The sequence below is a fragment of the Bubalus kerabau genome, chromosome 10 (assembly GCF_029407905.1).
Source record: "Bubalus kerabau isolate K-KA32 ecotype Philippines breed swamp buffalo chromosome 10, PCC_UOA_SB_1v2, whole genome shotgun sequence".
Taxonomy (NCBI): domain Eukaryota; kingdom Metazoa; phylum Chordata; class Mammalia; order Artiodactyla; family Bovidae; genus Bubalus; species Bubalus kerabau.
Genome location: NC_073633.1, coordinates 73,013,335 through 73,029,072, shown reverse-complemented (window position 1 = coordinate 73,029,072; position 15,738 = coordinate 73,013,335). Strand labels below are relative to the sequence as shown.

Sequence of the window (15,738 nt, the reverse complement as noted above, 5' to 3'; positions counted from 1 at the left end):
GATCTCCTTATGATATCCCATGTTTGTATGCTACTTGGAAGCTCTGCCACAAACAACTTACACTGAAATATTTTATCATTCTGTTATAAATTTAACTTCACCTGAGAAGCAAGGTTGAAAAAATTCTATTTTAAGTACCTCTCTGACTTCTGTAACATAGGTAGATCGTTCCATTTCTGCCTTCTCTAGTTCCATTTCCAAATGCTCTCGTTCTCTTCTCAGCTAGCAATACAACAAAGAAGGAAAAGTTAAACAAATTTAAGATACTTCCCTACAATGAAAAGTTACAAGACTTACTGAATTCAAAACTATACCATCTCAATAAAAGTACAACAACCACATCATTAGATAAAAGAAATCTTAAAACACAGCCTTAATGCTAAAAATGAGGCCATAGGTTACAAATCAAAACAATGAGATAACATACATTTTCAATATCTTTATTTTCTCTTCTTAACCGATCTAGCTCTTGCTCCAAAGATGTGAATGACAACTGCATCTGAAATGTGAAATAATTTATAAGACTGAGTCAAACCACCAATGATACAAAGGCTTTTCTATCTTGTAGAATTTTAATCAATTAGATACTTCGGAGGTGGTTTTTTTTTTTTTTTTTGGAGGAGAAAGAGTGACTTTCTTTCTTTGCCAGGCAAAGGGAGAAAACAGTAGGCTACTCCCTCAAAAACTGTGTCCCAGAGGTGTTTTTTTTTTTAAGGTATCTCATTTAAAGCCATAACTTAATTTTAAAAGCCCTTAAAAATGAGAGTGTCACATATAACTTGATTTAAACTGTGATCAAAACCTAACTCATTTGCATGACATTATATGAAGTCCAGCTAAAGTGCTTAATTTTTTAACAATTAACTGATAATCAGCTTCATCAATCCCCAAATGTATTATTACAGAATACCATCAACAATTCTAGATTCTGCACAGGTTGGCCTAGGAAAACAAGTGAGCAAGAGACAGCACTCTTTACCACACCCAAGTACTACTATCCATTTTATATGAGCATTCAAGATACCAGATTTGGGCATCTTTGAAGATTCTGAAACCACTTTCCTGATGGATATGGAGGGAAAACTATAAATAGAAGAAAAACTAAGACTACATTAACAACATTCAGGTCCCATGAACAGAAGGACTTACTATTCCTTGAATACTATATCATGAGTCACAAATCAGTGTTTGAAAACATTGTGAACACCAAATTATTTGCCTTATGTTATCACCTTGTGGTTCTTCAACACCGCTTTACATTCTGTATCATTGCAGGGCAGGGGGTGGGGGGGCAGGGCTCTTTAAAACAGTGTTTTTAAAACTCTTTAAAACACTGTATCATTGCGGGGGTGGGGGTGGTGCTCTTTGAAACTCTGTGTTGGCCCCAGAGTTTCGCCCCCAGTAAGCTATGGGTGGGGCCTAAAAGCATGTCTAACAAGTTCCCATGAGATACTGATGCTGCTGATCCAGAACCCCCCACGTTGAGAACTGCCAGTCTGTTTGGATTTTGTTTTTTTCCAATAGTTCACACAACTCTTACTTATTTTTTTCACTAAGCTTTCTTTAAATACCTGTTTAATAGTCTTCTGTGATTCATCAACCTTAACTTTCCATTTATTCTCTTCTTGTTCCACACTTCTCTGTAGCTTCTGTAAAATTCCTTCCTATGAACACAGTATAGTTGTTCTGAAAAATTCACGTTCTAATACAAAGATAAACTACTTAAGCCACTAAGTAATAAATTAATAATTATTTTAAAATGTAGATTAAAAATCATTTCCTACTGTTTCTGCAAGGACGGATTTGTATTTTTCACACTCTAGTTGTAACAATGTGTGCATTTCATCAGCTTCTTTCAACTTGTGCTCCAAATCCTGCAAAGAATGATATAAATAAAAATTCTCTAGTTTTACCAGAAAGTTTTGTGCTTCAAATTTGTTTCTGTACTTATTGATATATTAAGATAAATGGCTTCTGTTTTATTATTAATCACTACATTTCAACCTTCTCAAGTGGCAGTGAAATTCAATGACACTGTTAAGTCATTTGATTTTCCTAATAAAACTCCCAGTCTGGGACTTCTCTGGCATTCCAGTGGTTAAGGCTCCATGTTTCCAATGCAAGGGACACAGGTTCGAACCCTGGTCGGGAAACTAAGATCTCACATGCCAGGAAAGAAAGTTTAGTCACTCAGTTGTGTCCAACTCTTTGTGACCCTAAGGACTGCAGCCTGCCAGGCTCCTCTGTCCATGGGATTCTCCAGGCAAGAATACTGGAGTGGGTTCCCATTCCCTTCTCCAGTGGATCTTCCCAACCTAGGAGTTGAACCCAGATCGCCTACATTGCAGGCAGATTCTTCACTTTTCTGAGCCACCAGAGAAGCCAGGAGGAATGGCCAAAAGATAAAACTTCTAGAGTATGTTTAATACAAAATATAATCATACAATTTTATATAAATAGGTTTGTCACTATTTAGTGAGACAGTAAAATCAAAGCAGATCTTCATATGAAATAAAGTCACAATGCCACAGGGTTATATTCATGCCACTTGTGATACAAAAAAAAAATGAATCTCCCAAATTTTAGCAGTCAAGCATAAAAATGCATCTAGGCTCTGAACACTCCCGAATAACGTATTATGTTAGTAAACCAGTCAGGTTCTACCTATTAACTGATCTTTACTTCCTGAACCCAAACTAAAAAGGGAATCAGAGATAAATATTCAGTTTTATAAATGATTCTCCAAGCCAGGCTTCAGCAATACATGAACCGTGAACTTCCTGATGTTCAAGCGGGTTTTAGAAAAGGTAGAGGAACCAGAGATCAAATTGCCAACATCCGCTGGATCATCAAAAAAGCAAGAGAGTTCCAGAAAAACATCTATTTCTGCTTTATTGACTATGCCAAAGCCTTTGACTGTGTGGATCACAATCAACTGTGGAAAATTCTGAAAGAGATGGGAATACCAGACCACCTGACCTGCCTCTTGAAAAATCTGTATGCAGGTCAGGAAGCAACAGTTAGAACTGGACATGGAACAACAGACTGGTTCCAAATAGGAAAAGGAGTACGTCAAGTATATTGTCACCCTGCTTATTTAACTTATATGCAGAGTACATCATGAGAAATGCTGGGCTAGAAGAAGCACAAGCTGGAATCAAGATTGCTGGGAGAAATATCAATAACCTCAGATATGCAGATGATACCACCTTTATGGCAGAAAGTGAAGAGGAACTAAAAAGCCTCTTGATGAAAGTGAAAGTGGAGAGTGAAAAAGTTGGCTTAAAGCTCAACATTCAGAAAACAAAGATCATGGCATCCGGTCCCATCACTTCATGGGAAATAGGTGGGGAAACAGTGGAAACAGTGTCAGACTTTATTTTTGGAGGCTCCAAAATCACTGCAGATGGTGACTGTAGCCATGAAATTAAAAGACGCTTACTCCTTGGAAAGAAAGTTATGACCAACCTGGATAGCATATTCAAAAGCAGAGACATTACTTTACCAACAAAGGTCCGTCTAGTCAAGGCTATGGTTTTTCCTGTGGTCATGTATGGATGTGAGAGTTGGACTGTGAAGAAGGCTGAGTGCCGAAGAATTGATGCTTTTGAACTGTGGTGCTGGAGAAGACTCTTGAGAGTCCCTTGGACTGCAAGGAGATCCAACCAGTCCATTCTGAAGGAGATCAGCCCTGGAATTTCTTTGGAAGGAATGATGCTAAAGCTGAAACTCCAGTACTTTGGCCACCTCATGCGAAGAGTTGACTCATTGGAAAAGACTCTGATGCTGGGAGGGATTGGGGGCAGGAGAAGAAGGGGACGACAGAGGATGAGATGGCTAGATGGCGTCACTGACTCAATGGACGTGAGTCTGAGTGAACTCCGGGAGTTGGTGATGGACAGGGAGGCCTGGCGTGCTGCGATTCATGGGGTCGCAAAGAGCTGGACACGACTGAGCGACTGAACTGAACTGAACTGAAGATAACAGAGCTGAAGAAATGACAAATACCAGCTTTGTACACATATCAAATATGAGGACGACAATGGCATTTGCATCGAAATGTACACAAAATGACATCACCTTATACTTTCTGAAAAGATCACTATTCTACTCATAATGTAGTTATTATCTTTCCCAAACTTAAGGACAAATTCTGATTTATTCTTTTTTTCTACATTTGTTTAAAATATACATACTTCACTTCTTGAACTAACCTTAACCTCCTCTGAACCTGAAGCTCCAGCCACACATTCTTTTGCCTTCTTTTCAAATCCATGCAACCATTCACTATAACTCTGTGGAGAAAAAAATCAAATAACTAATTTTAAAAAATACCTAAATGAAATAAGTAAAAAAAAAAAGGTAAATAACCAAACTGGAAGATTATAAAAAGAAACCTATGTAGACAAACACCATCCCTGTGGAAATCTCAAAAAAGATTATAGTTGTTAAGTAAGTTGTACATGACCCGGTCTTGAAAATAAACACTAAAAATATGCCTGTGTACTATATTACCATCAAAATCAAATCTAAATTTATTTACCCTGTCCAAGGATATTTGCAAATAAATTCAGGCCATACAGGTAAGATTTGGGCTCAAACTACTCTCTACCACTAACCAGGGCTGGGACTAATAGATTCAATCTTTAAGACAGAGAAAGCTTAGATTAAGCAATTTTTCAAACTTTTCTTTTTTTAGGAGATAGTTCTACAGAGATACACTAGTTAGAAGATTTCAGATTCTATGAAGGTGTTCCAGGCATTATGAAAATACTTGAAAATAAATATTATGAAACATTTTAAAAATCATAATGAGAAATAAGAATACATGAATATTTATGTGTTTAAAATCAACAAAAATTATATTTGTACTGTAAGATTAGCTGAGGCAAACACAAGGCATTCTTATAGTTTTAGTCATTAAAATAAGTTATTAAATTATTAGTTAAATATTTTAAAATAAATAATTTGTTAAAAATAAATTATTCTAGATTTTTTATGCTTCTTGTCTAAATTTTAAACTCAGATAAAGAGTGTTTGGTAGATACTTTAAAGAAAATTTCCTCTTAGGTCTTTTAGGTCTTTGAAAGTAAAAGTGAAAGTCGCTCAGTCATGTCTGACTCTTTGCCACCCCATGGGCTATACAGTCCATGGAATTCTCCAGGCCAGAATACTGGAGCGGGTGGCCTTTCCCTTCTCCAGGGGATCTTCCCAACCCAGGGATCGAACACAGGTCTCCCGTATTGCAAGCAGATTCTTTACCAGCTAAGCCACAAGGGAAGCCCTAATAGTGGAGTGGGTAGCCTATCCCTTCTCCAGCAGATCTTCCCTACCCAGGAATCAAACTGGGGTCTCCTGCATTACAGGCAGATTCTTTACCAACTGAGCTATCAGGGAAGCCCACTGATAGGTCTTTGGTTTAGTTTAATTCAAGATTAAAAAAAAACACACACATATGAAATTTCTATTAATTGCTCTAATTAAAAGCTTTAGTTATGTGGCTGAATCAGGATTCTCTATATTTCATCAAATAAAAATAAAAAACAAAGACAACTGGATGCTGAGATCACCCTGTAGTGCAATATCCCATAGTACATATTAGTCATAAAAGCCTCTTCATTTAAAAAAAAATTACATTCCCCTGTGGCTCAGTGGTAAGGAATCCTCCTGTAATGCAAGAGATGCAGGAGACATGGGTTCAAATCCTGGGCTGGAGGAGGAACTGGCAAACCACTCCAGGATTCTTGCCTGAAAAATTCCATGAACAGAGGAGACTGATGGGCTATAGTCTATGGGGTCGCAAAGAGTCATACATGACTGAGCACAATCATAAATTTGATTGATGATGAAAACATACTATTAAAATCCTACTTAGCTTCGAATATTAAGATTCCATATAAATTAAATTCAGTTGAAAAATTGTTTAGACACTTAAAGTATATAAACTTCCCTTCAATCTCGGTCATATAGTTTAGATCTCTTCTCTGCAGATTTTCTTAGCAAAAAAGCAATAGAAAACAGTTTACAAAAATTACTTCATGTATAAAAGCCCTTTTATATCTACTGACTAATTTAATTTAATATTAAATTTAATTATTATTGCTTTATCTTAAGGTAAATAGTCTATTATCCATCATATCTCTAAAAACTTATATACTAGACTCTAAGTAGCACACAGAAAACTTAATATATTTCTTAAACATAGACTACATGCAGAAGTATTCAACTTTTAACAAGTGGATGAATAGAAGCCAAATATAATCATCCATGTCTTACAGTGATTCATAAATATTTATAGTAAAAAAAGGTTTGGTGGTTGTAGGTGAGTAATACAGCTGTTAAGAAATAATTTGCTACATTAAAAAGAATTTTTAATTCTGGTGATCTTATATAATCTTTAAAGAAGAGAAATACAAAGCATGAACTCTTCTGGCTCATAAAATACTATCAAACAAATCTCCCAATTTCATTATTCCATTAATGAAATATAGAGTAGGAATACAGAAATAAAAACGACTTATGGCTACAAAGTAAAAAAATATGAAATATAGGAAGAACAACTCCTCCTGTGTTTATTGTAAAAACAGCACTAGAACTGACAATTTATCCATATTACCCAGAACACAGTATTTCATCAATTCAACCAATTATCTATTAAGTCATCAAACCTGAATATGTCCTCAACAGTTACAATGAAAACAGAAGCATTTTTGCTTCTTCTGCAAGATAGACATAGAATATACATAGATAAAACCTGAGAGTAAGCAGCTAAACTCAGACTGCACAGAGAATAGGTCATTAAGTTTACTTACATCACACCTGGCACCCAAAGCCCTCTCCTTGGAGAAATATCCTGATTCAAAATTTGGGGCAGGAAATGCATATGATAAATTCAGGAACATCTTATCACACCACTAAGCAAAGAAGCTACCAAAGATTAGCAGGGCTGTGTCAAAAAGATTTGGTAGCCAGACTAAATAAGCTCTAAAGGGCCAAAGAAGCACAGGCAAACATTGCTGTTGATTAGTTGCTAAGTCATGTCTATGTTCAACTTTTTGCGACCCCATGGTCAATAGACTCCTCTGTCAACAGAATTTTCCAGGCAAGAACACTAGAGTGGGTTGCCACTTCCTTCTCCAGAGGATCTTCCCAACCCAGGGATCCAATCCACATCTCCTGCACTGGCAGGCAGACACTTTATCACTGAGCCTTATGGCCCTCCTAAGGGAAGCGCACAACACTGCTCATGAAATAGTCTTGCCTCCACCCTGTCCTGCCCCTGGAGTGCTGAGTCTGAATCTAATCAGGACTCCACTGATTACCAATTTACGAGATACACAAAGGACAGAGGAACATACTGACATTACAGGGATGCAGTCAGCTAAATCCAGACTGGGAAAATGAACTTGAAACCACTACGTTAAAAAAAAAAAGTGGGCGAGAAGGTATGCTGACAAAAGGGAACCTGTGGAATAAAAAGGATCTAGAAGACATCTTAAATCAGTCACATGTTGACTTTATCTGAATCCTGACTAAAAAACTACAATAAGTTGTTATTATTTCATTAAAATAGATTGTATCACAACTGAAGAAATCCAAGTATTGACTAGATGTAGGATATAAGAAATTTTTTTAAAATATAATAATAGTATTTTTTGAAGGAATCCTTATTATTTAGAAATATTTACTGATGAAATGCTCTGATGTTTGACTTCCTCCAAAATAAAACTGTCAGTATCAACGCATGTCGTATAGGTAACTGTTAAGGTGAGATACAAGGTACATCAGGCTCATTATGCTATTCTCTCTACTTTTGACTGTATGTATAATTTTCCATTGAAAGAAAAAAAAGACCTCTATTATTATTTTAGAAAACTACATGCACACTCACTGGCTTCTTTCTCTGCCCTCAAATATTCATTATATTCTCTGAATCAAGTAAACTTTTCTCTCCCATTTAAAACACATACAATCTCAGATAAAACAAGCTATTCCAAATCATCTTCAAGACTTTTGCTTAAAAAGTTAACAGATAACCAAAATTTTAAGTTTTGAAATAAAAAGAGCCTAGTTCTTAGTATTAAATACTTTTAAAAATAAAGTGTTCTTAAAATTAAGAAGGAATCACCTAAAATTAAGTTCTATTTTTAATAAAGCCATTAAGAATATTACTGATTTATTAACCACTACTGAGTCTTCCCTGGTGGCTCAGACAGTAAAGAATCTGCCTACAATGCAGGAGACCAGGGTTTGACCCGAGTCGGGAAGATCCCCTGGAGACAGAAATGTCTACCCACTCCAATATCCTTATCTAAAGAATCCCATGGACAGAGGAGCCTGGTGGGCTGCACTCCATGGGGTTGCAAAGAGCAGGACACAACTGAGCGACAACACTTTCACTTTCAGCCACTATTGACTTATGAAGAAATACCTCTTTCCCATTTATGATGTTTATAACCTAAATAATGTCTGATATATAAATTTTATAGATTATAATAAAGTAGCAATTGAAAAAACAAATTATTTTGAACCAAGTTAACTGATTTTAACTACTCAAGACACCTTAGGTTAAAAATGAGAAAGACTGATAAGCACACCATTAAAACCAAGTGCAGAGTGCAAATGCTACTTATTCACAACTTCCTTAAATAATGATAAAGATGTCATGTTTTAAAAAATAATAAATTAATCTTACCAAATTAGAAGGGACAGACACCTTTGGAAATAATTTTTTGAGAACTTCTTTAGCTTCTAACTCAACAGCTTCCACGTGTTGTTGTCTTTCCTAAAGCAGAGGAAGCACCAAATCAAACTCAGAAGATTACAGAATTGAAAAATAAAAAAGCTACAGTCTTTTAAGCTTAAAGGAAGAAAAGGCAAGGTATTTTTAAAATTCTTATTACTGACAAATGTTCAAATTTCCCATTCTGAAATATCAAAATGCTTACATAAGAAAAAAATCTGCAAAATCTCAAAAGCATCCTAAGTAACAAATAATGTCTTACATTAATCAAGCTAAGGCAATATCTGACAATATTAACATTTTCCTTGCCATCAAGTGATACCCCTTCCAGGAACAATTCAAAAACCAAGCCAAAACAAAAAACATTTCCTACAGCTAAAACAAGCTACATGTAAAAAATATGCATCTGGGTGACATAACTGAGGCTGGCAAGTCTCTTTTCAAAAAATACATCACTGATGGACAATAAATGATGGAATTAAATTTAATAATGGGATTAAAATGGCAACTTTGATACTTCCAGTTTCAAGGTCATGTGAAGCTATTTATGCTAAACAAAGGGGGAAAAAAGAACCACCAAAATTTGACAAGTGTACATATGAAAAAAGGAGTAAAGAGAAAGAGGAAAAATTGATGGTATACTACTTCACCAATGCCATACATCAAGAAAACTAATTCTGACACATATGCATGGACTCTGTCAGCTGTAAATTTAAAGATAAGTATTACAAATGCATGTCTAGATTTGGTGATTTCAAATCCAAGTCTAATGGGTATCAATGGTTAATTCAAAGCCACGGTTTGTCAAAATTAGGATAATGATTTGATCACACAAAAATAAATGTCTAATATTCAAATTATCTCTACAAGATTAAAAAAAGACATCTATAAAAATACACATCTAAACAAAGCCAAGAAAATCATCTCAAAACACTGGTGAAGTTCAACAGGTGACAAGAAGGCAAGCAAGCTAGCAAGATCTCAAGCCTATCTTTCCCCCATTATTTAAACTGATCTTTCAAATATATTACAGATTTAAGATGCACACACTTCAATTTAAGAAAATCTAATAGTATAAAAAATCTAAAGTTATACAGTAAGAAGCTAGAGATTAATCATATTCTATACATACAAAATGCTGTTACTTTACTCAGATTAGTGGCAGGATTTTAAAAATGGAATATTTAATAGAGTATTTTCAATAATTCAATGAGTTTTAATGGAATATTTTCAATAACTCAATGAAGTCCACTATTTTTCAGAAATATACCCATCTAACTGTATAAAATAAGGTACATTCATTTAAGGAAAATGATTAACAGCTAATTCAGAAACAATCAAGAGCTCATCTTTATCATCTGACCATAGAAGTGGTGGGCTTCCCTGATAGCTCAGCAGATAAAGGATCCATCTATAATGCAAGAAACACAGGAGACAGGGGTTTGATCCCTGGGTCTGGAAGATGCTCTGGAGAAGGAAATGGCAACTCACTCCAGTATTTTTGCCTGAAAAATCCCATGGACAGAGGAGTGGCGGGCTACAGTCCATGGGGTCACAAAGAGTTGGACATGACTGAGCAACGAAGCATAGAAGCAGTAGAGCAACCTCTAAAGAAAATCAGTTAGGAAGAGAGACTGGGACAGAAAATTTTTTGAAAATTCCCCAAGGGAAAAATAATCTAACTAAAGGAAATAGGTGTCTAATTTGTAACTAACAAGAACAAAGGTGTACTAACAAGTTAGGCAAAAAGTTTTCATTTGACATAGTAGTTTGGTTGTGAATAGCAATTTCCATTCCACCTTAAAATCTGGAAAAGATATAACTGAAAATTGCATCATTATTTCCTTACTATTACAATTTCCTTACTATTTTTATCTAAGTGTAATAGTGTGTGAAATGTCTTTCATGTGAACCTGTCATTTACAGTGGCTCCTCAAGAACATTTACTCCTTATAGTACAACTTGTAGTCTATAGGTTAATCAGTATCACTTTACACCTATGCTATCTCAGGACTGTCTAAATACACACATTAAAACAGAGAAAGTATAAAGTCTATGCTCTATAGATCATTAGCCATGCAAGAGGCCATCACGCATTTGGTGACGAGGTTTGAAACATGGATAAATTCTTATATTCATCACCAAACACATAGTAAAATAAATTCTAGTTTTCTTTTGGAATCATAACATGCAAGAATGCCCTATGACAAGTGGTATATAACTTCTTGTAGGAATAGCATGATATTAAGAGTTTAACACTTTGTAGATAACCAGCCTCATAACAAAATAAAAGCTAAAAGGGAGCTCTTAACAGTGAAAACCAAAGTTATAGAAACAATCAGAAACTATACAGAGCCCCTACTGCTGACAGAGCTGACTGCAGCCACTGACAATGAAACCATAATGTCCAAGCTGGCCTAGATTTTTCTATTCTCTGACCTAGATTTCTCTGGTCCCAATATTTGCTAGCTGTCTCAAATCAAGGTTTTAGTGAAAATTAGGGCCTGATGAGTAAGTATATAACTAAACACAAATCCATTACACTAAAGGAAATATAACTACAAACATATATTTGATTAAAATTATTAAAATTCTACTCTGCTTTAAAAAAAAAGTCCTTCAAATGTCATAAAGACCTACATTTAAAATTCAACATATTACCTTAGCACACAAAAATATGTGCTAAGATACCTCTAGAATACTTCTAGATACTTCTAGAATGCTGAATTGAATAACACAATGAACTTTAACCCATAACAAAAATTCATCAATTCTGTTCCAAGTTTATTCTTGGTAGGAATTTTCAAAATTCTTGAAACTGCCCCCATTTATTTCTCTCAATCTTTAAATTCAACTTCTCAATTATAATTGATTAGAAATCTTTAAATCCATGAAGAACTTGAACTCAGGGAGAATTCTTAATCATTTGTAAGACAGAGGGGGATATATGTTTCAGGACTACTTTATATACCCCAGTTAAGAGAATTATCCCTTATGCTAATACTGTATACTAAACATGTATGTATCATTACTGTCCAGCCATTTAAAAACCTAGTTTAATTTCATCTCTTATAAGGGACCATGCCCAACAACACACCCAAAATTGATGCCTTCCCTGTACTTCTGAAGACTTTCATCGTTTTCCACCTTGTTTGAGTCATCTTGGTATGCCTCAGAGAATCTAGGAGAGTCCACTGGGTGTGTGTTTGTTAATTAGATTAGATCTTTTTGGCTCAGGGTTTTCACCAAGTTCTTTTAACCAACCCAAGAGGTACACTCTGTCTGACAAGAGCTTACATGGGTAGCATAGGCCTCCTGAGACTCTTAAGCTTAAAGCAGTATCACCAAAGCTCAAAAATCAAGCAATCACTACAAAGCAGCATGCCCCAAATTAAAGCTTCAAGGAGTAGGTGAAAAAAGCAGAGATGAGAGAGGTGATAAATATGGATGATAAGGAGATTTTATATTTAAATTGCAGTAAAATTAAATGCTTTAGTCGGATTTTAAGACAAGCTGCAGATTTTCTGTTCAGTGGATTGTTTCTAGGAGTTAGCATTACAACCTTGGAAGTCTTGTTCACTTTGTCCTGCAGCAATTTTTCAGTTGATGCCAATGCTTCCATTGCTTCCCAGTTTTTCTCCCGAAGGTCCTAATCATTTTTAGAAAGAATGATTTCAGTTTATCCATTATTGAAATATTTTTGCTTTTCGCTTCATCAGTATTTTGCACTGCATTTAAATGCTGGTTATTGCAAAATTATTTCAATGGGAAAATATGTATATTAGCAAAAAAATAAAAAGCAATGTTTAGAAGTTTGAATGAGAAAATAAAGATGCCCACTTCCCATGTTTTAGTATACACACCAAATATGCCAGCTTTAAAGTAATTACTATGCACACAAGACAAAGAAGAAAGCATTCAAAAGTAAGCACAGAAACCAAGATTACAAATATAATTTCAGGTACATCGAATATCAAAGGATTAAAGGACAGAACAAATACACAAGTATTACAAAAGGCTTTAAATATGATTTTTAAACAGGACCCAATATCATTCATGGGACTTTCCACTGCAGCATAACAATTTTTCCTCTAAATATGTTTTATTGATTTAACACATTTCAAGTCTACCTAAGAATGACATAGGAATTCATTGTATTTCTCTCTCTTTCTTGGCATGGTCAAATGTGCATACCAAAAAACAACCTGACAGGAATTGCACAAGCTACTTGATCAAGGCAAACAGGAAGGTTAGAAAGCTATAAAACCCATTCTTGTAAGAGAAAGAAGCTGAGCTCTGAAAGATCTATTTTAACAGCATTTCATTAGCAAATATTAATAAGGACAATCTGCTATATTTCCGTCTTTCTTCAGATTTAGAAATCTAAAAAGATTGAAAACAAAAACTAAAAAGCCAATAACCACTATGTATTGAATGCTTACTTGTGTGTCCAACACTGTACCTGGCACTTCACATAGATTTTCATTAATCCTCGTAACAACCCGAAGAGGTACGTATTCCCATTTTATAGATAGCAAAACCACAGCTTAGGTAAGTTAATAAGCATGACCACATGTACAAAGCAAATGAGGAGGCATAACTAGAATGGACTGATGTCACAATCTGCTGGCCTCCAGCGTCCTGGCTCTTTTCACACACTGCAATGCCTCCAGCACTGCTACTGCTGCTGCATTAAACTGGCATTACTATGCCTTCCTTATCTTACAACTCCAATCATAAAACACAGCTAAGATGTCAACAGTAATACTGGCAAATTCATCTCAGGTTTTTTGGCCAAGCAATGCTATTAGTAACGTTATAAACACACAAAGGGCAATTCACGTACCTAATTTTGACAAACTCAGGGGAGCAGAAACATGTCAACTTGTTAAATTAACAAATTAATGCAAACTTTGAAAAATCAAATTTCATTAGAAAATACCGGCTTAGATTTCAATAACATTTCTAACTTTGCTTAAGTCTTAACAATGAAACTTGTGTGTGCAAAAATTCTTCATCTAGCAAGAATGCTTGTATTCTACTTAAAGGTGTAGTATTCTGATCAGAGAGACTTAAAGAAACTTATCTATATTTACTATTTGTCAATATTTCTCAGGGCACTATCCCATCCATTCTAACCTAAATGCATTCAGGTTGTGAGGCCTCTAACATGCTTAATCACCAAAATTTGAAAACACCTCTCAGTTTAAAAAGGGAAGTGCCAGAGACTTCAAAAGACACATAATTATTGAAAATACTAAGTTTGAATTCTGGCATTACTTTTATAGTTTACAAAAAGGTTAGCCCGGTCAAAAAAAGAAAAGCCTTTAAGATAATGAGCTGAAAGAATAATTTTCCAGTAAAAGTTCAACAGAAAGTAAACTATAGGTTTTTTTTAAACCTGAAGCTATAATAATTCTAACTTGAATATATAAATGTTCAGATGTGTACAAAATGGACTTTTCACTTACTCATTTAAAAAAAAACACCTACTCTCTAATAAAGTGATTTCCCCAATAATGTTCTCAAAAAACCTACACACAAAACAGTACTTTTCTACAAAGATTAAGAAATTTAAAGTAAAAGTAGATTAAAAGAATTCTAATCCATGGATTTCAGTGAAATAATAATAATAAGCTTTATTCTGATAAAGACTTGCTTACATTATTTTTCTTCCTCTGGTGTTCAACAGCATCCTTCAAAGAATCTAACTCATTCTTGAGATCAGTTATTTCCTTCTCTCTTTCTGAAATTCTAAACCAGAAAACGGATTTATATAACAGTATTTTAGGTAAACAGTGGACATAATACTAGTTACTACAAAATAAAAACAGCAAGTAGGTGATGCTTTGAAAAACGCAGTAACCCAGGCAAACTCTTTAAGCTTAACTACAGTTACCACAGAAAATCTATTTTCAGAATGAATTCTTATTTTCAGAAATACATAAAACTTCACAGTATAATATGCTGACATTTATGCTAAAAAGAAATCATCCCCTAAGAAACAGTTCCTGAATACATGAACTGCTATAGTTGTAGTTACTTCTATTTTTAATTTAAGGGCAGTGAAGTAGCTATTTTCACAAGAGTAAAAAGTGATGTAGGTGCACGCCCTTAAATTTTTTTTTTTTTTTCAGAAGGTAATGAAATCAATTATGACTTTCAGTGGCTAACCTACAATAAAAGTATGACATTAACGTAAGGTAGGTGTTCTCTTTTCACTTTCATTAACAGTCTTAGGATTCGTGTTATTTTGGTTCTGTCAAATGACTTAGTTACTTCCCAGAAATGCAGAAAGAAATGGCAAAGATTTATACTTTGATTCTGTCATAGCTGAGAAGTAGCTAGGGTAGAAAATTAAAGTACAAATACCTCTTCCCTAAGAATAAGGCTCTATATAAAGGGTTCGCAAACTAGAGTTCTGGGCAAGACCCACAGTCTGGTTTTGTATGGACCTCAAGCCAAGACCTGATTTTATGTTTTTAAAGAATTGTGGGGAATAAAGGAAAAAAAAGAGTATGAAACTATGTGGCCCACAAAGCCTAAAATATTCACTATCAGGCCATTTATTAAAAAGAAGTTTGCTTGCTGACCCTTGCTCTACATAGACAAACTCAAGACCCAATTTAACAGTAAATAATTCTAAACTGGTAACTTTGTAAACCACCAACTTTGTAAACAAGTCAAGATGGAAGAACATATAGATATATTACTGAATATACTTAATGTGGCTGACGTTTAACATGTTGAAGCATACCAACTTATCTGAAATGACCTTAAATTTTTAGAGAAAAATACAGACCCACAATAAAAATGTTTCTGTTTAAAAAAAAAAACAAAAACACTCCTTAAAAGAGAGCAACCATAAAGATTACAAGATTTGCTTTTTTAATACAGAAGCTAGCTGGATGGCATCACTGACTCGATGGACCTGAGTCTGAGTGAATTCGGGGAGTTGGTGACGGACAGGGAGGCCTGGCGTGCTGCAGTTCATG

The 15,738-nt window shown here is 34.8% G+C and overlaps 1 protein-coding gene across 6 annotated transcripts in view; it reads right to left on the bottom strand.

The window, feature by feature from the left end:
- Positions 1-15,738, bottom strand: part of KTN1 (kinectin 1) — a 111,902-nt gene that overhangs the window by 13,494 nt on the left and 82,670 nt on the right. For 4 of the 6 annotated variants that reach the window (XM_055538124.1, XM_055538127.1, XM_055538125.1 and 1 more), the window contains 8 exons: positions 14,407-14,497; positions 12,306-12,392; positions 8,696-8,785; positions 4,215-4,295; positions 1,785-1,874; positions 1,572-1,664; positions 428-499; positions 139-222 (listed from right to left, as the gene is read on the bottom strand). In XM_055538124.1, the coding sequence (XP_055394099.1) occupies positions 139-222; positions 428-499; positions 1,572-1,664; positions 1,785-1,874; positions 4,215-4,295; positions 8,696-8,785; positions 12,306-12,392; positions 14,407-14,497 (688 nt within the window). The remainder of the gene's footprint in view (positions 1-138; positions 223-427; positions 500-1,571; positions 1,665-1,784; positions 1,875-4,214; positions 4,296-8,695; positions 8,786-12,305; positions 12,393-14,406; positions 14,498-15,738) is intronic. The other 2 variants (XM_055538128.1, XM_055538129.1) reach the window with 1 other exon arrangement.